The 22,755-nt window shown below is 31.9% G+C and overlaps 2 protein-coding genes across 5 annotated transcripts in view; one reads left to right on the top strand and one right to left on the bottom strand.

Annotated features, from left to right (window-relative positions):
• LOC127705794 (kelch domain-containing protein 8A-like) overlaps positions 1-16,751 on the bottom strand; it is a 77,491-nt gene extending 60,740 nt beyond the window's left edge. The window contains exons 1-2 of the mRNA XM_052210145.1: positions 16,660-16,751; positions 6,009-6,402 (exon numbers count right to left, since the gene is read on the bottom strand). Of these exons, the coding sequence (XP_052066105.1) occupies positions 6,009-6,375 (367 nt within the window). The 5' untranslated portion in view covers positions 6,376-6,402; positions 16,660-16,751. The remainder of the gene's footprint in view (positions 1-6,008; positions 6,403-16,659) is intronic.
• The window catches only part of LOC127705507 (alpha-aminoadipic semialdehyde synthase, mitochondrial-like), a 63,440-nt gene that overhangs the window by 18,460 nt on the left and 22,225 nt on the right, over positions 1-22,755 (top strand). Inside the window, exons 1-3 of one of the 4 annotated variants that reach the window (XM_052209838.1) lie at positions 16,811-16,922; positions 21,021-21,277; positions 22,165-22,341. In XM_052209838.1, the coding sequence (XP_052065798.1) occupies positions 21,044-21,277; positions 22,165-22,341 (411 nt within the window). In that variant the 5' untranslated portion in view covers positions 16,811-16,922; positions 21,021-21,043. Of the gene's footprint in view, positions 1-16,810; positions 16,923-17,147; positions 17,183-21,020; positions 21,278-22,164; positions 22,342-22,755 lie in introns of those variants that run through there. The other 3 variants (XM_052209845.1, XM_052209858.1, XM_052209852.1) reach the window with 3 other exon arrangements.

Here is a 22,755-nt window from a genome sequence, read left to right as displayed (position 1 = left end):
TTATTCAAATAGAAAAGTCTCTAAAAACACTTTTTCTCACAACAATACTTATTTATCAGAATTATAGCCTTAAAGAAATCACTGCATATACTCTTAAGTTTCCTTTTACAGTACATTTTATACCCCTACCCCTGTTTCAATTTTTTAAAGAATTTGAAAACAAGACTTTAATTATTGCCAGCTTACCCTATGTGCATGTTTTCTGACATGAACTGTCTAAAACCTGTTTGAAACTATTCTGATAACAAATTGAAAGCATTTTAAAATACTATAAATGTAATGTTTAGTAGTTAATCATTCCAACATTCAAGATTATACAAAGTATCCAATCCTGCCTGTGTCTCCAGTCCACATCTTACTGTATGCCTATTTGTCAATGAAAGTTCACAATTTCTACCTCAAATGGTCAGTTTAGAATTCATGTTACAACAGTATCATCCCTTACCATATATCTAACATAAGTTAGTTAATATATGAACTAGAAGTGTTTAAACAAAGCCATATTTGCAAAAGTTGTATTTTTGAAGATATCAGTCTGGTGCATAAATTCACTAAAAGTTTGATAGAAATGACTGCTTACATCTGATTTTTGTATAACTTCCTAGCACAGTTATTGTTTTCTTTACAAAAGACCTTAAAAATAATAAAATCATAGCATTTAGAAGTTAAATTATCTGTTTTATGACCCAGGGGGAGGCATTTTTCTCAGTTTTTTGCCCCTGGGGCCTCACATTTCCTAATTTTTTTCCCTGTTTCTAGAAATGTGGAATATTTGGTACATATTTAGGATAGAACACACTATAATAAGTTTTATTGAGTTTTTTTTGTAATTCTAGCTTGTACTTTTTATGCCGCGGTCACAAAAAAGCACATTTAGGTGTTACGGCTTACTTTTGGGTTATCGACAGGACAAAAACACCCCACCAAAAATATTTAAGAAGGATCAATGAGTTGCAATGACTGCGAAGAGTAAATATAAGCACTTCTAAACAATTTAAATTACAAATAGGCATATATTATGAATTTAATTTTAATTCAATGCTTTAAGTAAACAATGCATACTGTAAACTGTGAATTTATGCTGACTCATCATAGTTTAGGCCCAGGATTTTCTCAATCTTCATGAAATATTTATAAAACTTCATATTTGAGTTAAATTCTTCAAAATCTCTGAGATAAACAAGATTTTGTGAAATTTTGTATTTTCTAATTTTTCACCCTATATAGGTTGCAATTCTGTAAATATAGACAATGCAATTTCCCATAGGAACTCCCTTTGCGGCTAAAACTGTGACACTTTTACTATGAAGTTTCGTGGAAAATAATATCCTAGAACGGAAAGTTTAAATGCACTACTATTTTGTTCAAAGGTCAAAATATAGGGCTGTGCGGCATATTTTCAACATTTATATGCCCTGAACTTCTAAGAGTTTAAACTTATACTAAAATTCTATACTACCCTTACCTCCATTTTTGGACCTCCTAAGAATTAAAATTTAGGCGCTACCATGTTTTTCTATACTGTTTACATTCCCAAGTGATGTCTCTATGAGATGAAACACAGAGATCATAAATGGGAACCAGTACATTAACAAATTAACATATCTATGAATATTATATATCTCCCCAAAAGAGGCGTGGTTTGAGAAACAGCTGTATTTACAAAGTGCAACCTATATCACGTCAAAAGTTCTCTCGTTCATTTCATTCCATAGTAGAGTGAAATGACTAACTTTCATTTGACCTTTAAAGAGGCAGAATTAGTTGACACAAATGTTATGCCTTTTTGCATGGCTGATTGTATATATTTATGTTGAACATGTTAAATTCAAGGCGATCTGGTAGCGAACGCACAACCCTATACTGTGTTTGGTTTTTCTACGATATCTAGTTAAGAAAAAACTTTATTATCGGAGGGGTGAAACGAGGGAGAAAATAATATGTATTAGATACACATTAAGGGCGTTAGCCCGAATGAGTGCGTATTACTTACACCAAGATAAATTGAATATTGTCAATGCAGAATGACAAATTCAATAATTTAGGACAGGGACTTTCAATACTAACGGATTCCCTGTTAAGGAGGAGATCTTTTAACAATTTGACAATATGCTATTGAAATGCATGATAAATGCAGGGTATCAAATTTATTTATCGACATCTTTGTGTAAAAAAAGATACAATTTTGCTAGATAAATAGAAAACAATAACACATTTCCTTGCATAATCTTATCTAAAATTATTGAAAATTATCATAATTTATGGGTATTGTTTTAACATGATACACCAAAGCCGAATTTTGCATGTTTGCATTACACACTTGCACTGTTTGGATTAACGTATCAATTAGAAGGTAGGTTAGAAAATCACAAAAACAGAATTAAAGGACAAAACGCCATTATATGGTTTTCCGGATAATGTTTTTTTTTTGGCAAATATTAAAAAAAAAATCTTAAACTTTTACATATACATAACATTTTAGGTAAACACCTAGAGTTACATATATACCAGCATACATTTTTGATAGGGAAAAAATGCTATCAAAGATACTTCAGAAATGCCTAGCTCCATGCCTAAGAAATATACATCTTTTTTATTGTTCACATTTATTTAACCTCCATTCAACAATGGGAAGGAACATTTGCCTCAGCTGTGAAATGAATTGATTTAAAACGACTTTTAACATATTTACTTCTGACTTGTCAATATCTTAGCATAGAATATGATCAGAATATGGTCTGTGTATAAAACAAGTATACCGCTGTAATAAAAGCACTAGACAATTTATACATGTAAATATATGCTACTTCCAACAGAATTTTGTTTTGTTTTTAGTTTTTAATTATTTTTTTGTCATTATCGTTTATTTTTTAACCACTAAATTTGCGGTTTTGTGATATGTTCGTGCAGTTTTAACAATGTCGTCAATAGTGTTCAGAAAGAAGCTACTAGTATTATAAAATGTGTCAGAACCTTAAATTACACATACAGGAACGGAGCTATGATACCATGACAGGTGTACATATGATGTAATTGTGAAATAGCCATTGTAATTGCCAAGTTTTTGATAGTTTAAGGATCATTTTTGATTAGTGGCACGTGCCATCGAATTCAATCTTTATTGACAGAAAATATTAAATAACGAATACATTTATTACTATTATAGGAAGAAAAAGGCGAAGAAGAATTATTTGCATAGTGCAACTTGAATAAACAAATAAATACATAATTATTTTATATTAAATAAAATTGTTATTAAAATGAAAGAAAGGATTAACGCATTTACAAGGATATATACTAGATGCTGAACTTAAATTAGGTTGTATTGTTTTAACGAAAACTTCTATGAGGATCTGGAGGGGGTCCTTTTTTTAGCTCACCTGACCTGAAAGGTCAAGTGAGCTTTTCTCATCACTTTGCGTCCGTCGTCCGTCGTCCTGCGTCCGTCGTCTGTCGTCCGTCGTCCGTAAACTTTTACAAAAATCTTCTCCTCTGAAACTACTGGGCCAAATTTGACCAAACTTGGCCACAATCATCATTGGGGTATCTAGTTTAAAAAATGTGTCCGATGACCCCGCCAACCAACCAAGATGGCCACCATGGCTAAAAATAGAACATAGGGGTAAAATGTAGATTTTGGCTTATATCTCTGAAACCAAAGCATTTAGAGCAAATCTGACATGGGGTAAAATTGTTTATCAGGTCAAGATCTATCTGCCCTGAAATTTTCAGATGAATCAGACGACCCATTGTTGGGTTGCTGCCCCTGAATTGGTAATTTTCAGGAAATTTTGCCGTTTTTGGTTATTATCTTGAATATTATTATAGATAGAGATAAACTGTAAACAGCAATAATGTTCAGCAAAGTATGATCTACAAATAAGTCAACTTGACCAAAATGGTCAGTTGACCCCTTAAGGAGTTATTGCCTTTTATAGTCAATTTTTAACCATTTTTCGTAAATTTTTGTAATCTTTTACAAAAATCTTCTCCTCTGAAACTACTAAGACAAATTTAACCAAAATTGTCCACAATCATTATTAGGGTATCTAGTTTAAAAAATGTGTCCGATGACCCTGCCCGCAAACCAAGATGGCCGACATGGCAAAAAAATAATACATAGGGTAAAATGCAGTTTTTGGCTCATATCTCTGAAACCAAAGCATTTAGAGCAAATCTGATGGTATAAAATTGTTCATTAGGTCAAGATCTATCTGCCCTGAAATTTTCAGACCAATCAGGCAACATGTTGTTGGGTTGCTGCCCCTGAATTGGTAATTTTAAGAAAATTTTGCAGCTTTTGGTTATTATCTTGAATATTATTATAGATAGAGATAAACTTTAAACAGCAATAATGTACAGCAAAGTTAGATCTACAAATTAGTCAACATGACCAAAATTGTCAATTGACCCCTTAAGGAGTTATTGCCCTTTATAGTCAATTTTTTACAATTTTCATAAATTTTGTAAATTTTTGTAAATTTTTACAAAATATTTTCCACTGTAACTACTGGGCCAAGTTCATTATAGATAGAGATAATAGTAAGGAGCAAGAATGTTCAGTAAAGTAAGATCTACAAACACATCACCATCACCAAAACACAATTTTGTCATGAATCCATCTGTGTCCATTGTATAACATGCACATAGACCAAGGTGAGCGACACGGGCTCTTTAGAGCCTCTAGTTCTTTATTCTTTAATTTTTTATGCCGATTTTCTCTATTCTTTAAACTTTTTGTCTATTATTATCAACTCTTTATATTCAAGCACCTTATTATTCTCTATTCTTTATTTTTTTTTATCCATTTTCTCTATTCTTTATATTTATTGCCACTCATTCTCTATTCTGTAACCTCCTCCCCGCCCCCTCCCATCAACATCTTCTTCTTTCCGATGGTATGTTATTTATAGTTTTATTGTCTCGTCACGGTCTAAGTGCAGTTTTCAGAATATTAACTGCACTCGGAGACATGGTTCCCTGATGCGGCCTTGGTGACTACGCATCACTACGAAATAAAAGCAAAAAAAAAAAAAAAAGAAGACGGTTGTCCAAATATAAAAAGAATAACACGCACGGGGAATGATTACTAAATGCCACGAAGTAATTATTAAGTTTTAGAGGAAAGTATCGAAAGATAACGAAATTAACGATATAAATTATCTGACATAAAACATATTTGTATTTACGTTTATCGTTCCCGATGAAGTTAAATCCAGAAACGTGCTTCAGACGCATGAAATTTATAAGGTGTTTTCACTCTTTTGATAATGTTATGTTTAAAATTTGCAATTACTTCTTTTCAAAGAATAAGTAGATAAATACATAAATTAACATCAGAAAATAAAAAATAAAATAAAATCATAAACAGTTATAGGCGAATAAGTTATTTCCTCAACAAAACAAAATCACTAATCTCTTAAAAAAAGACCAACAGAAATAAAACGTCAACCAATGATTTTATGTTTAATTATTAAAAATATACGTTTTTCATTCTAGCATTTATATTGTAATTTTTTTTATAATTAAAATGTATCATCCACATGAAGGGGCGTAACTCCTAATATCATTCTGACACACTAAACGGATCTTAACCCGATCTGAAAATTTTGAACATTACTTTTTATGTTTGGTCTGAATTCGTCTAAAACCGTCTTAACATATCTTGTTTAACAGCTAGAGCCTTCTGTCTTGTTTATCTTGACATGAATGAACGGACTGAACACGACATATCTGAACAGCGTCTGAAAGTCTTAAAAAGTCTTAACGTTTTTCCCTAGCGGTAAATTCAGTTGATTCAGACTTGATCAGACCAAAATGACCGTTTCAGACTGAAATCTTGCTACTAGTGATAGTTCATTTTTAATAATAAACATAATGCTGAAAATCTTTTTTATTGATGCATGCACTATTTGGTTTGTTTTGAAACATACTGAGAGTTATCAGATTTGAGACTTTCCAGATTAGGAGAGTCTGCTAACCCTTTTCCCATTTCATATTATTTTTACCTCTAACAACACTGGATAACCCAAGTAAAGCTTCAGTGAGTGGTTCCATCTTCTCCCATTTTTTAGCCTTTATGTTATACATTTCAACAGCATTTACAGGGTTTTGACCCTCACCAACTCCTCCAATAACAATAATTTTATCCCCAATTATGGCTGCTGCAGGTGATGCTCTTGCAGTTGGCATCTCTGGCAGATTATGCCATTTTCTCTTTTTTGTTTCATACATTTCAAAAGCTGTTATAGGTTTGCCCATCTGGTCACATCCACCTATGATGTACATATTATCACCGTGAAGTAATGGCAAAGCGAATACTCGACTGTTGAACATTCTCTTCCATGTTTCCCAAGTAAATGTTCCTCCTGACATTATTGACTAAACACTGAATTCTGGATTCTAAAATATAAATTATCATCTTCATTACAATCTCATGCATCTGTGATGCTGCAATGCTAGCCTATGAGCATACATTTTTACATACAAAAACTATTTTTGTTTACATACATGAATATAATTGAGCAAGAAAAAGAAGAGATCCCTTTTCTCTAATACATGTAATGTAATTTTTCAAAAGATTTTATACATGTAGTTTCAAGAATCAATAATCACTGTAATTTGCTTTCAAGTTTCCAAACTAGTATAACCTTGCCACAAATGCTTGTGTCTGTAGCAAGTCAGAAACCTTTTCCTTGGTTGTGTTATGTTATTTGGATAATTTTGTGTTGATTGAAGATCTTTGATAGTTTCTGTTTAATTTAATCAATTTATTTTTAGAATCAAGCAATTCAAAGTTCAACATATACTGTATACATTTCATGTAGACATCTGTCTATTGATGATGACTGTTTGTTGAATTCCAGATGACTTTTGGTGGTTTTTGTCTTTGAGTTGCTGTCTTAATAATGAATACACAACAATGAACAACATATTTTTTTATTCATATTTATTTGTGTGCTAATTTGTGCCTAAGGAACAGAAACTGCTGACATGAGCTTTGGCACATTCTTGAACAAGGACAAAATTATTTTGAAGTAAATGTCAAGATAATTTCTATTCAATAATTCGTGCTAATAATCAGAAAACATCATTTTCTTGGGGGAAAAAAAAACATTTAAAGGAGACGTGACACGATTTTTTAAATTTTAATTTTTTTTATCAAATCAATAAATATTAGTATTAAAACATGTTTTGTACAATTTTGCTGGTCAAAACCTGATCAATCGGCATTTTTAGGTCAAAGAATCCAGCGCTTGTCATAATGAATGATTTTTAATTAGATAACGATCACGTGATTGTGCTTACGTCACTGGTTACAAGCTGGGAAAATGTCGCAAACTGGACGATGTCGATCACTTTCTGCACGAGTACTAGTACACCATGGACGGTATTGACAGCACTTTTCCCGATTACTGACAAACTACGAAGATAATTGACCTCACCAATATGAGCCATTGTGTTTGGAAAATAACCAAGAAAAAGACATTAATTCTTCACGCCAGGAACATATATATTGACTATTAGATATACAGTTCATGTGAAGAGTCCAACAAGGACGATTTTTCAGACAATACCGATCGGATTGTTACCATACATATGGGTTCGTCTTGTGAATAAATTTAATAAATCGCTTTCTGCATTTTCTTTATTCAAATTAAACTACTTTTAATTTTGATTGAAAATATAAATTTCTAATTATCGATGATCAAATTGTTCTTTTTTCTATCTGTTACGGTAACGTTATAAATAGGTTTGCGCAGGAAACAGAAAGGAAAAAAAAAGATAGTAAAAGTCAAATAAGGCGCTCGCAAAGGGTACTTTTTTTTCTTTCTTTTTTTGGTTACGTAGGGACTTTTATTAGGTATAAATTATCCCCAATCAAAAGTTATGTTTATATTTCTTTTGGTTGGAAACCATACATCACACTATTTCTGCATTAGGAAAATTATTCAATTAACAATTTTATTACTTTCCCCTCTTTTATGTAAACATTTATTGGAGGCTGTTGTTTTAGGTAGCACTCCACAGTTAGGTGTGTAGTTTCGCATTTTGGCCCCTGTGGATTTTTCAAATATGATAGCTAGTGTAGAATAAAATTCATTTTTGGATAGCTGAAGATTAAAATAGCCTTCATAGTGGGTTTATAGGAACATCAAGATTATGTAATGTATGTAATATGGGCTGTTTTCTGTATGACAGTCCGTATTTTCATATCCATACCAAATATTGGTCCGGCAATTATTGTAATGTTTTTTTCCGGCTTTTTGTCGCACAAACTTTGCAATTAAATTTTATGAAAAAATGAGGCGAAAGACACCCATTTTTTATTTGATCATTTGGTAGATTTATATCAACAGTTTCTGAAAAGGTATCACTGAAAGGCATTGAAATTCTAGTTTGAACCAAATTTTGGGGGAATATGTGACATTTTTGCCCCCCTTTTTGCAATATTTTATGGTAAATAAATGCAGAATGTTGCCATGGATACACAAAAAAGGAATTATTTTTCACCATTTTAACTTTTAAAAATCAAATATATGGAAGATACTGATAACATACATATGCACATGTATAACACAAACAGTTAGGTTAATGTATTTGAAAGCCAGGAATAGAAGATGATAAAACATTTTGTGGTTCAATTTTAATGTTTTTTTCTAACTGTGGAGTGCTACCTTATGGCACATCAGAAAGCACAGAAATGCACTTTTTAAGATAAATTTAACCACAAATCTTTAGTCTGTTAGGTTCTTAATGTAGTTCTGAAGGGAAAAAAGTTGCTAGGATTGCAATACATGTTAATTTTATTGTTTACTGTCCTTAGCAACCAAATATACACATTTTGACACAAAGACATGTTTCTGTCTTAAATTTGTACTCCATTAGCTTCGCCCTTGTAACCAAAGATTGCGCTTTATATGATAGCCTCAGAATATATCGCTTTATATTTTTTAATGCAAATAAGTCAAATAAACATTTTTAGCAGGATTTTATATAATAATTTGGCATGAATGAAATTTAATGATGCCAGTACTTAGATATTTATACCCTGCTTGAGAGTTTCTAAAACAAGGTTTGGCATGCTATTTACAGCAAAATTGACCTATAAATGCTTTCAAATACCTAAAAATTGTACAATTTTTCTTCTTTAATGGTTATTTTATGATTTTAAACATAAAAAAGGGAAAAGTTTTAGAAATTTACCCCAAAAATGTGACAGGCTTGAGGTTTTACACTTTGATCAGGCATTTTTTTTTAAATGACTTTTTGTCCCGTTTAACATCAAATGCTAACCTTCATAAAATCTTTATTACTGAACCAATTTTAAAAACTATGGTACCATTTTAATCGTTACAGCTAGTAGAACACAGGAAATGAATTTGAATTTGAGGCAGGGAAAAAAAATTTGATATTAAGGTAGCACTCCACAGTTAGGTGTGTAGTTTCGCATTTTGGCCCCTGTGGATTTTTCAAATATGATAGCTAGTGTAGAATAAAATTCATTTTTGGATAGCTGAAGATTAAAATAGCCTTCATAGTGGGTTTATAGGAACATCAAGATTATGTAATGTATGTAATATGGGCTGTTTTCTGTATGACAGTCCGTATTTTCATATCCATACCAAATATTGGTCCGGCAATTATTGTAATGTTTTTTTCCGGCTTTTTGTCGCACAAACTTTGCAATTAAATTTTATGAAAAAATGAGGCGAAAGACACCCATTTTTTATTTGATCATTTGGTAGATTTATATCAACAGTTTCTGAAAAGGTATCACTGAAAGGCATTGAAATTCTAGTTTGAACCAAATTTTGGGGGAATATGTGACATTTTTGCCCCCCTTTTTGCAATATTTTATGGTAAATAAATGCAGAATGTTGCCATGGATACACAAAAAAGGAATTATTTTTCACCATTTTAACTTTTAAAAATCAAATATATGGAAGATACTGATAACATACATATGCACATGTATAACACAAACAGTTAGGTTAATGTATTTGAAAGCCAGGAATAGAAGATGATAAAACATTTTGTGGTTCAATTTTAATGTTTTTTTCTAACTGTGGAGTGCTACCTTATGGCACATCAGAAAGCACAGAAATGCACTTTTTAAGATAAATTTAACCACAAATCTTTAGTCTGTTAGGTTCTTAATGTAGTTCTGAAGGGAAAAAAGTTGCTAGGATTGCAATACATGTTAATTTTATTGTTTACTGTCCTTAGCAACCAAATATACACATTTTGACACAAAGACATGTTTCTGTCTTAAATTTGTACTCCATTAGCTTCGCCCTTGTAACCAAAGATTGCGCTTTATATGATAGCCTCAGAATATATCGCTTTATATTTTTTAATGCAAATAAGTCAAATAAACATTTTTAGCAGGATTTTATATAATAATTTGGCATGAATGAAATTTAATGATGCCAGTACTTAGATATTTATACCCTGCTTGAGAGTTTCTAAAACAAGGTTTGGCATGCTATTTACAGCAAAATTGACCTATAAATGCTTTCAAATACCTAAAAATTGTACAATTTTTCTTCTTTAATGGTTATTTTATGATTTTAAACATAAAAAAGGGAAAAGTTTTAGAAATTTACCCCAAAAATGTGACAGGCTTGAGGTTTTACACTTTGATCAGGCATTTTTTTTTAAATGACTTTTTGTCCCGTTTAACATCAAATGCTAACCTTCATAAAATCTTTATTACTGAACCAATTTTAAAAACTATGGTACCATTTTAATCGTTACAGCTAGTAGAACACAGGAAATGAATTTGAATTTGAGGCAGGGAAAAAAAATTTGATATTAAGGTAGCACTCCACAGTTAGGTGTGTAGTTTCGCATTTTGGCCCCTGTGGATTTTTCAAATATGATAGCTAGTGTAGAATAAAATTCATTTTTGGATAGCTGAAGATTAAAATAGCCTTCATAGTGGGTTTATAGGAACATCAAGATTATGTAATGTATGTAATATGGGCTGTTTTCTGTATGACAGTCCGTATTTTCATATCCATACCAAATATTGGTCCGGCAATTATTGTAATGTTTTTTTCCGGCTTTTTGTCGCACAAACTTTGCAATTAAATTTTATGAAAAAATGAGGCGAAAGACACCCATTTTTTATTTGATCATTTGGTAGATTTATATCAACAGTTTCTGAAAAGGTATCACTGAAAGGCATTGAAATTCTAGTTTGAACCAAATTTTGGGGGAATATGTGACATTTTTGCCCCCCTTTTTGCAATATTTTATGGTAAATAAATGCAGAATGTTGCCATGGATACACAAAAAAGGAATTATTTTTCACCATTTTAACTTTTAAAAATCAAATATATGGAAGATACTGATAACATACATATGCACATGTATAACACAAACAGTTAGGTTAATGTATTTGAAAGCCAGGAATAGAAGATGATAAAACATTTTGTGGTTCAATTTTAATGTTTTTTTCTAACTGTGGAGTGCTACCTTATGGCACATCAGAAAGCACAGAAATGCACTTTTTAAGATAAATTTAACCACAAATCTTTAGTCTGTTAGGTTCTTAATGTAGTTCTGAAGGGAAAAAAGTTGCTAGGATTGCAATACATGTTAATTTTATTGTTTACTGTCCTTAGCAACCAAATATACACATTTTGACACAAAGACATGTTTCTGTCTTAAATTTGTACTCCATTAGCTTCGCCCTTGTAACCAAAGATTGCGCTTTATATGATAGCCTCAGAATATATCGCTTTATATTTTTTAATGCAAATAAGTCAAATAAACATTTTTAGCAGGATTTTATATAATAATTTGGCATGAATGAAATTTAATGATGCCAGTACTTAGATATTTATACCCTGCTTGAGAGTTTCTAAAACAAGGTTTGGCATGCTATTTACAGCAAAATTGACCTATAAATGCTTTCAAATACCTAAAAATTGTACAATTTTTCTTCTTTAATGGTTATTTTATGATTTTAAACATAAAAAAGGGAAAAGTTTTAGAAATTTACCCCAAAAATGTGACAGGCTTGAGGTTTTACACTTTGATCAGGCATTTTTTTTTAAATGACTTTTTGTCCCGTTTAACATCAAATGCTAACCTTCATAAAATCTTTATTACTGAACCAATTTTAAAAACTATGGTACCATTTTAATCGTTACAGCTAGTAGAACACAGGAAATGAATTTGAATTTGAGGCAGGGAAAAAAAATTTGATATTAAGGTAGCACTCCACAGTTAGGTGTGTAGTTTCGCATTTTGGCCCCTGTGGATTTTTCAAATATGATAGCTAGTGTAGAATAAAATTCATTTTTGGATAGCTGAAGATTAAAATAGCCTTCATAGTGGGTTTATAGGAACATCAAGATTATGTAATGTATGTAATATGGGCTGTTTTCTGTATGACAGTCCGTATTTTCATATCCATACCAAATATTGGTCCGGCAATTATTGTAATGTTTTTTTCCGGCTTTTTGTCGCACAAACTTTGCAATTAAATTTTATGAAAAAATGAGGCGAAAGACACCCATTTTTTATTTGATCATTTGGTAGATTTATATCAACAGTTTCTGAAAAGGTATCACTGAAAGGCATTGAAATTCTAGTTTGAACCAAATTTTGGGGGAATATGTGACATTTTTGCCCCCCTTTTTGCAATATTTTATGGTAAATAAATGCAGAATGTTGCCATGGATACACAAAAAAGGAATTATTTTTCACCATTTTAACTTTTAAAAATCAAATCTATGGAAGATACTGATAACATACATATGCACATGTATAACACAAACAGTTAGGTTAATGTATTAGAAAGCCAGGAATAGAAGATGATAAAACATTTTGTGGTTCAATTTTAATGTTTTTTTCTAACTGTGGAGTGCTACCTTAGTAATCAAATTTTGACACCTATAGCATACTTGACCAGGTGAAAGGTAAGATGGCACCTGAACTGTGATTTAGTCACGTGTTATGTTATTTACCTTTTAAAACCATACATTTTAAAGAGAAAAATATCTTATGTTGAAATAATTAATATAGCAATACTACACTTCTAAAGTATGCAATTCCATCCATCCAGACCCTTATAAATCTAACTTCAAATTTAAGGAATTTTCACAAAGTAAATTCAAATTCACATATTTCCATCCTCTCTCCCAAATATCATTTAGCAATCAATTTGTTTATTGCTACTAGCAAACTGCTTGAGTTCAGGAATATATTCACAAATCATAATGTTCTTTTTGAAAACATTTCTTCAAAAAGGGGTCATTTAAAAAAATGTTTAATTTTCAATCGGATTGAGCATGAAAATGAATACATGTAACATAGTTCAGTCTTCGAGAACATGAGTTATGTATTAGATGTACTTGGGTTTGTCTATTGTTTTTATTGTTTTTACGTTAGTGGTTTCTGTACTTCATACCGATCTTTTGAGTTAGACCGTTTTTTATAGTTCTTATGTACTGCTGTAAGACCACTGTCACACGTTAGGGGAAGGGGTGGTGTAGGCATTCACAAACATTTACCCCGGCCACATTCTGTATGTGCCTGTCTTGAATCAGGAGCATGTAGATCACTGGTTGTCGTTGGTTCATGTCTGTCATTTTTTCTTCAAAAATTATTTTGTTATAAGTTCGTTCGTTTTCTCGTTTAAATTGTTTCACATTTTTAATGTTGAGACCTTTTATAGCCGAATATATGGTATGGGGTTTTCTCATTGCGGAGGCTATACAGTTATAGCAAATAATTGGTTCAAACGACACTTTCTTCATTTATAATTAAGTGTCCATTTTAAAAAGAAATGTTTTTCATCATCTGATTCTTTACCAACTAGATAGTTGTCAATAATTATATTCGATTTTCAATATAATTATGAATGTAAAAGACTTATGATTCACATTCTCATATCATTTCCTTGTTTGCTCTTTATGCTTTTTATGAAAATAATATGTATGTGTGTTTGTGTGTGTGGTGGTGGTCGGTAAATTAATGAGAGTGACAAGCTCAAAGTTTTTTTGATAGTCCAATATAGTTTAAAAGTAATTAAATTTCTAATAAACTAGTATGGATTTTTAATTTTATAAAATGTCAACAATAGGGGTATGTGGCAAAAGAGAGTTTTGACACGCCACTGTTGAAAGTGGAAGGGGGTCCAAAAGGGGGGGGAATTGCCGTGCATCCAAACTTTTAAACCAGTATTGCATATCTTTTCTATTATTTTATCAAGCTTTATGCCTTAAAAATTTCTTATGAAGTTATAGACTTGCAAGCATACAGGAATATTACTTTTCCATCTCAGAAAGAAGTCAATTTAAAAAATGCATCTGTAATAAACCTTCTTATATCTGCATATTCTTAAAAGCAATAAAAATAAGATCTATATACAGGTTGTCTATTAGTTATCAACACTGGTTAGGGTATTTAATTGGTGGTGCATTGGGTATTGTATGGTCATACTTCAGATATTCATTAAACATCACGTAGTTGTACCTGTATTACTGTAACAATAATATATTCCAATCTCACCTGTGCCCTCGGCAAAACCAACATCCAGGATGTACACAAAGAGCTTAAGAAGTAATATTGCGTAATAACTATGTCTTATCAATCCCCCATGTGGCGAGCAACCTGAAGCTTACAACTTCAAACGAAACCTGAAATTGCGAAACTCAATCAATATGTCTTATCAATCCCCCATGTGGCGTGCAACCTGAAGCTTTCAACTTCAAACGAAACCTGAAATTGCGAAACTCAATCACCTCAACCGCACACCTGTGACTTATGATGAACTCGTGGCATGGCACCCGTGACCCCAACTCTGAATTCCTTCTGAAAGTGGGCGGAAAGAAGTGTAGTTTGGGGTTGTTAAAAAAAAGGATTTGTATAGTCCTACTGTACAAATCCTTGTCTTTAGACCTTCTGAGTCTGTGTGTCAATCGAAAATCAGAAAATATCATGTCATTATTCTTTTTAATTATATTGTTGAATCCATCGGCATCACTCATAATCATTGTTTATCACTGTCATGTGTTTTGTTGGATAATAATCAAAACCGAATTTGCGCTGTACCCATATGTCAATATGAATGAAAGTAACCAGTGACGTAGTAGCCTCGTTCGGAGCGACTTCCGGGATGGAAATATGCATATTTGACAGGTCGATAAATGGTTGCATTAAAATACATATTTTACCAAATATTTGACACTTATATGCTATCGATGTATTTTTGGGAAAATTTACGTATAAATAAACATTTTGAAACAAAAATTGAAAATCGTGTCATGTCTCCTTTAAAGTTTATTTCTCAAGTCCATTTGAAGAAAGCATGATATGACCCCTACCCTTTGACATGAAAAAAAAAAATCATTCAAAATCAGGATTTCAAATTATATTGTACAGTACATATATATTATTTCCAAATGGGACAATCAGCCACTACGGTTATATTATAAACCATGCACATGGGGCTTTGTCAATGTGGACTTGCAATTTTTGGGAAAAATTGGAACTATTGTTCAAATTCTATTCTAAGGCACTGGCCTGCAAAACAGGAAGCATACAGATTAGCTACTAAATCTATATACACATAAATATATAGGATACAACATGTCACAATAAATGCACTTATGATGCCATAAAAAGACCATGTGTACATGTTTTAATGAAAAATATATTGATTTTGATCAACTTTCAGGTCAAGTACGATAAACGGTAATGTAGTTCCATCAGAAGAACAGAGGAGTAATTCGGTTTAACTTAAGAAGTCAATTGGTTTATATGTACATAAGTTGACAGACTAACTTTTAAATGGCTTTTGAACCCACAAATATAGGGGCATGCTGTTAAAAACTCAAATATTGAGTAATTTGCCTCAATGTTTTTTTCTATGAACCCCTCCTTCAATCTTTTGTCTTAATAAAAGGTAATTTCTCTTGTGGTTTTGGTCACTCTTATTAATTACTCTTCACTAATTAATGTATTACCTAGCTCAAATGTTCTATTCCTCCAATACATTGAATATTACTTGATATTTGCAGTTTTTGCATATTATTATTACTTTTCAACTTAACAAATTATTTGTTTGTATTAAACACCTCATTCATTGACCTTGGCTAAAAGTTATCAGGGTGACCCGTTTTTTATTGGTAGAGACGGCCTGGAAGCCTGAATCCCTAGAGACAAGCACCCACCTTCGGCAGTCAGTAAATCCTTGTCAATTAAAATGTAAATGAGGCAAAACTACGCATGAAATTACAACAGTATGAGGTTGTACCAAAACAGCCAAGGCCAAACTGGTATATGGCTGAAAAGGTATAAAACCTAAGTGTTTCAAAAGCCATGACACTCCCCTTTTCATCCAATTAATGAATGAACTAATGATAGCTATTTTTAAAACAATAAAATCCATGAAAGCATGCACGAGTATTTCCACAAGGTACATGTATAATGCAAAATTACCAGCTAACATAGGACAGAATAAAAATGTCAAGTATCTAAACAGATAAATGGTTCATTGATCTGTTGATCAGTGATGACAAGTTGATGGCACAAATGGGGTCAGACTGAACTCTGTAGGGGTTTACCGAAGGATCACTTAGATTATTATATGATTTGATATCGGCAAATAATTTAAAACAAATACATTTGATTTCTTACAATGATTAAGTCGATGCAATGTTTATAATGTTGACATGAATACCAAGTAAGGGAGACAATAATGCCGGATTTCCAAACCAACCTCCGGGAAGATAACTCTTATGTAAAAACGTCCTTAACCTCTTGGAAGGTGTGTTGCTTTTGCCTATTTTCGTTGGATGAAAAATAGGTCGATGTTTCGATTGGTTAGTTTTGTCCCACCTCGCAGTAAAATATCAACAAATAGTCTGGAACTGTTGTATAGGAAAACAGCATAAATTCAGGTAGAAAGACACATTAATGATAATATTTTTACATACGTTTATGGTATTTGTTTTCATTTAGAAAATGCAAGAAAAAGAATCTTACCTATCACCTTGACTCAGGTTTTATTCAAAACATGTCTTACAAAATTGTCACCTTGAACTGGTTAACGGATATTTATGTACTTTTTTTGGCTTATCTGATTATGTTCTGAGAAGTATTTTGTTTGCTTTTATAATCTTCCCATTTAGACGTTTTAACTCCAGGAAACCATTTTCAGGTAAAAAAAGTTTTGACTCAAAAAAATCTTTTTGATTATTAAAGCAAATATGATAAATTTTGCACCTGTTAATCAGCTGTTTTTTTTATAGCTCAGATTAAGTTTCTGAATAGTAGCTGTTCAGACTTTAGATTTACTGAGGTAGTAAGGAGTTTCAAAGAAATACCACAAATGCATGCATTAAAAAAAAAAATTAGTAGAAATTGCATATTTTTACTTAATAGATGTGCTATATGTATTTTTCCCATGCATGCAGGTATATTGTAAAATAGATATATAAAGAACAAAAACATGTTCAATAACTCTGTAATTTAATATTTATTATAGGAAAATGAAATATGCCTCTTATATTTCCTTTATCGTGTACATATTTTAGTTTAAGTTGTATGTGTGTAATTAGTGAAGTAATGGAAGGATTGCAGATGATACTTTCGAAAGTCGTAGTATGCGAGACATAGGTTTTACTATCCAGCGGCGGCGGTGGTTTTAACTATTTGTATAAAGCTTTACATTTCCGAAGGTAGAAGACCTGGCTGCTTCATACCTTGTATGTAATTACCTTACATGTATGTTACGAAGTTTCCGTCTGTCATATGCCCATTGTCCTTGACCTCATTTTCATGGAAAAAAATTTACAGTTTTTTTGTCATGTGAATTTCTCACTTATGAGTAATAGGATAACTATATTTGGTATATGGGTTCCTTGCAATGTCTACATGTCCTTCAGACAGGGTTAACCTGACCTCGACCTCAATTCATGGATCAGTGATCAAGGTTAAAGTTATGTGATTAGGTCCGTTTCTCAGATACTACAAGCAGCAGGTCAACTATATGTGGTGTATGGAATGATTGTAAGGGGTACATGTCAGACTGGCAGGTTTCATCTGACCTTGACCTCATTTTCATGGTTCATTGGTCAATGTTAAGTTTTGTGTTTTGGTCTGTTTTTCAAGTACTATAAGCAATTATAGGTCAACTAGATTTGGTTTATGGAATGATTGTAAGGTGTACATGTCTATCTAGCCGGTGTCATCTGACCTTGACCTCATTTTCATGGTTCATTGGTCATTGTTAATTTTTTAGTGTTTTGGTCTGTTTGTCAAGTACTGTAAGCAATCGGTCAACTATATTTGGTGTATGGAAAGATTGTAAAGGGTACATGGCAGACTTGCAGATTTCATTTGACCTTGACCTCATTTTCATGGGTCATTGTTTATTTTTTGTGTTTTGGTCTGTTTTTCAAATACTAATAGCAATAGGTCAACTATAATTGGTGTATGGAATGATTGTAAGGTGTACATGTCTGTCAAGCCAGTATCATCTGACCTTGACCTCATTTCCATGGTTCGTTGGTTAACATTAAGTTTTTGTGTTTTGGTCTGTTTTTCGATTACCATAAGCAATTGGTCAACTATATCTGGTGTATGGAATAATTGTAAGGTGTACATGTCTGTGTGACAATTTTTTTTCTGACCTTGACCTCATTGTCATGGATCTTTAAGAATGTTAAGTTAATGTGATACTTGTAGTAAAACTTTTATTTTTAAGACTTTCAACATAAAATCAATGGTCAGTAAAACAGGCGAGACATTTCAGGGTGTTCACTCTTGTTTTCCTTTACATAAAGAGTGAACAATATTCTTGTTGATTTCACTTACAATTTAAAAATCCTATTTAGTGAATATGTGACTCATTATTCTTATATGACCTCAAAAAAAATTAGGAATTAGGGGCCAATAAGGGGCCCAAATAAGCATTTTTCTAGTTTCCAGACAATAACTTGTGGAACGGTGTATGGATCTCACTGAAATTATATCCTAAGTTTCCATACCACAAAGGGATGGTTAACTTAATTAGATTGGCTTTGGGGTGTTTTTTGAAATTTTTTCTCCTCAAAGGGGGGGGGGGGGGGGGGGGGTCAATTCGCAACAGCATAGTGTATTGCACAAAAGCAAGAAATCTTCAATTGTAATGAATATAAATTCAAATCATATAACCAATTCTGAGTTCTTTGACTACAGTTATTCTGTGTCAGAAACCTATTATGTGTCAAATATTGAATTACAATCCAAATTCAGACCTGTATCAAGGGTGAATATTGTATCCATTTTTGCGCCAACTGTTCAGGGTTGGACCTCTGCGATCGTATCCAGCTGCGCTCGGCGAAGCAATTTACTTATTGACAATGACATAGACAAATATGTATAATAGTTAAAAAATAATTGTATTGTCCCCCACACAACATGTTGATGGGGGAAATAGAAATACCAGGTGTCTGTCCATTAAAGCAGTTTTGCCATATTTTTGTGAAATTTTAATCACAGGTTTTGTATCAGCAATGTCTAGGAAAAGTTAGAAAATCAGTGTCAAACAACAATTTTAAAAGGAGTTATGCCCCTTGGAAATATAAATTATATGGAAAATTGCATTGTATTAGCACTCTTAAGTCTACACTTCTTGTAGGATTCTTATGAAATTTATATTGAAGGTTTAAATTAGCAATGTATCGGACATTTTTGAAATCAATGCCAATCATCTATTTTTAAAAGAGTCACAGTTATTGGGAATGCCATTTGAAAATATTAATTATATAGGAATTTGCATTTTTCAAAAAGCACTCTAACACCTACATTTCTTGTAGGATTGTTATGAAATTCATATCAAAGGTTAATAATATCAGCAATGTCTGGTATAACTGTAAAAATCAGCACTGATCTATTATTTTTACAGGCGTAATATCAGTTTTTTTTATTTAATTTATCATATTATTGTTATAAAAGTAGAAAGTTACATTTCATTTCATCTAGGCATAAAACATTAAAGTCATATGAAACAAGTTTCTTGTATTCATAATGTTATCAATTTATTGAACCAATGCATGCTGATACATGTATACTAAACTAAACTAAATCCTGTATGCATGGTTACAAACGTATTATAGACATAGTATTTCATTCAGTGCTTGTTGATTGCAAGCTAATTAACTTTCAAGTTTGTTGCCAAAGTTTACCATATTGCGACATTGCGACATTGATAAACGATCAGCACAGAGCATGTGGAGCATGTGAAAATAAGTGAATTGTAGTTAATGTCACTGCTGCGCATACAGGAAAATTTCGGTGAATAAGTATACGGGAAGACAAGAATTCAATTGCAGAACATTTATGAAGATTTTGGTTATATAATTTTAGGATTTTCTTTTGCAAGAAAGTTCATGTACACTTGTTTTATAGTAAAACCATTCAAGTACAAAATGTATATAAAAAATATTTGAAATTTTTTTTTAAATTTGAAGTTTCATATGACTTTAAGCATGTTTAGTCTTTGGATTCCAAGATTTGAACCGTAGGAATGTCTATTTACTTTCACTCCAAGTGCTTTTGATTTTTGAATTTCCTGTGTTTACCCAAGGAGTTATGGTACTTACTATATAATCCTTGGTTTACCTTTACAATTTTGATCACATAAATAATGCCAAACATCGCAGGGGCCAGATCATTGAAAGAACAAAAATGGGGTCCTTGGCAAAACTTTTCATGTTGAAAAAAGACCTGTTTCTGTCTTGAGTTCATAACTTAAAAGAATGTTGACCTTTGATATGTGACATTGACTTTTTTGTGTTGTTTGGTTGCTGTCTCATTGATTTACAGATATACCACACATTTCCTTTAATTCAAATGAAGGTTGCTTATGTACATGTATAAAATTATAGCAAAAAATACTGAACTAGAAGGTAAATTCAAAAAGGTGAAGTAAAATTTCATTACTTTGTCTAAAAACTGATCACACACTAAATAGAATAGTCTTTATTTACAATGTATATAACCATTTTTATTAGAAGAAAGGAAAGTGTGAGCTAGAATGTGGAGGACACAATCTCAGCCATTGTGCAAACAGATTCTGAAACAAAATGGCTGTTTGTTTACACGGAGATGGATGTCTTCAGGATTACCTGGTGTTCTCGCTATCAGGAGAGAAACAATTAATGTATGGGAAAGGAGAGCACCATTGGCACCTAAACATGTTAGAAAGCTGGTAAAAGATGGTATTAAAGTAATAGTTCAACCATCAAACAGGCGGGCTTATAATATGCAGGTATATGTATAATATTGATGTACCTATAAAACTAATTCCGTTTTATAACTTCAAGCATACATTTTTACATTTCTTTTTTTTTTAAGTAAATTTTGTACCTTCCTAAAATATTTTATGCTAGAGTTAAATGATAAAAACTGAATTGTTATTTTTTTAAATTATATTTTGAAATAAAATTAAAATTTGTTATGTTTTTTTTCTAAAATGATACGTATACAGTTTAAATTATTATAGAAATAATTGAAATTTTTCTAGAAGATTGCTGTTCACCTTTTTATTTTGAGAAAAAATATGTATAAATACAAAGTTCAGATAAATTTTTAATCATTTATTTGTTTTCTGACTAAACGATTCAATGGACCCAAAAATTTTCAGACCCTGTTATGCATTGTTAAGGGCGTCATACGCAAAATAGCGATAAACAGATTATCAATGGTCTTTCAAACTCAAGGATGTTTCTTAGCCTCCAATGAGATTGTAGCAGAGAAACACCCTCTCCAGACACTATCCATAATCTATAAATATCAGATGATGCTGATGGATTGCTGCTTAATGTCCAGCGTCCAATTAAATGCATATTCAGGACAAGAACATGTAAACTGGTAATGTAATATGAATATTAACCCTGCTTTGTACTAGACCGACATGCTGAGCCAGATAATGAACTTGCTAGTTCACAAGGTAACTCCACAGGAAGACATGTAACCCTACCTGGACAAATTATTCTGACTCTGAGCTGACCAGTCTTTGCTCTTACTCCTTAAGATCCTTTATCAGTGCAAAGCATTGAATAAAAAAAACAGTGTGAATCAGAATGTTATGTAATTTAAGCTTAAAGATTCAGTTGGTTAATGAATTAAATGTTATGTATATTTATTGCTTTGTAGGAGTATGCTAAGGTTGGAGCTACAATTCAGGAAGATATGTCTGAGGCATCACTTGTAATGGGCGTCAAGTCTGTTCCTATAGATCTTCTCTTACCTGACAAAACATATGCTTTTTTCTCTCATACAATCAAAGCTCAGGAGGCTAATATGCCCTTGTTAGATGCTATCATGGAAAGGGTAATATTAAATACTGAGATTATATGTTGTTGTCTCGCCTGCTAAGGAAATCACGGAAGGCAAGTTAAAGGTGTTGCTTTTCTGGTGGCAGCGTCATCATCGTTTGTGTTGTCAATAATTGTTAAGTTTTCTGCTTAATTTTCTATAAAGTTGCATTACTATCAGTACATCTCAGATTGAAGATCATTTTTCTTATTTCTAATATCAATTTTAAAACAAAAGTTATTTTTCATCAAGTAAGATTTTTTAATTAAATGACTGAACTGCTCATATTTATAAATCTAATGGAGATGTAAATCCTGTTGGCTCCTCTAAAAAGCGTAAAGTTTAGATGAAAAAATTAAGGCTTTGCTTTAAATGGAATAATATATAAGTTGGAACAAATCATTTATATCAGTATCTAGTAAGGCATGC

Source organism: Mytilus californianus, unplaced genomic scaffold, assembly GCF_021869535.1.
Source record: "Mytilus californianus isolate M0D057914Y unplaced genomic scaffold, xbMytCali1.0.p SCAF_1, whole genome shotgun sequence".
Classification (NCBI taxonomy): domain Eukaryota; kingdom Metazoa; phylum Mollusca; class Bivalvia; order Mytilida; family Mytilidae; genus Mytilus; species Mytilus californianus.
Note: the sequence above shows the minus strand (reverse complement) of the source record. Positions and strands in the feature narration are given on the sequence as shown.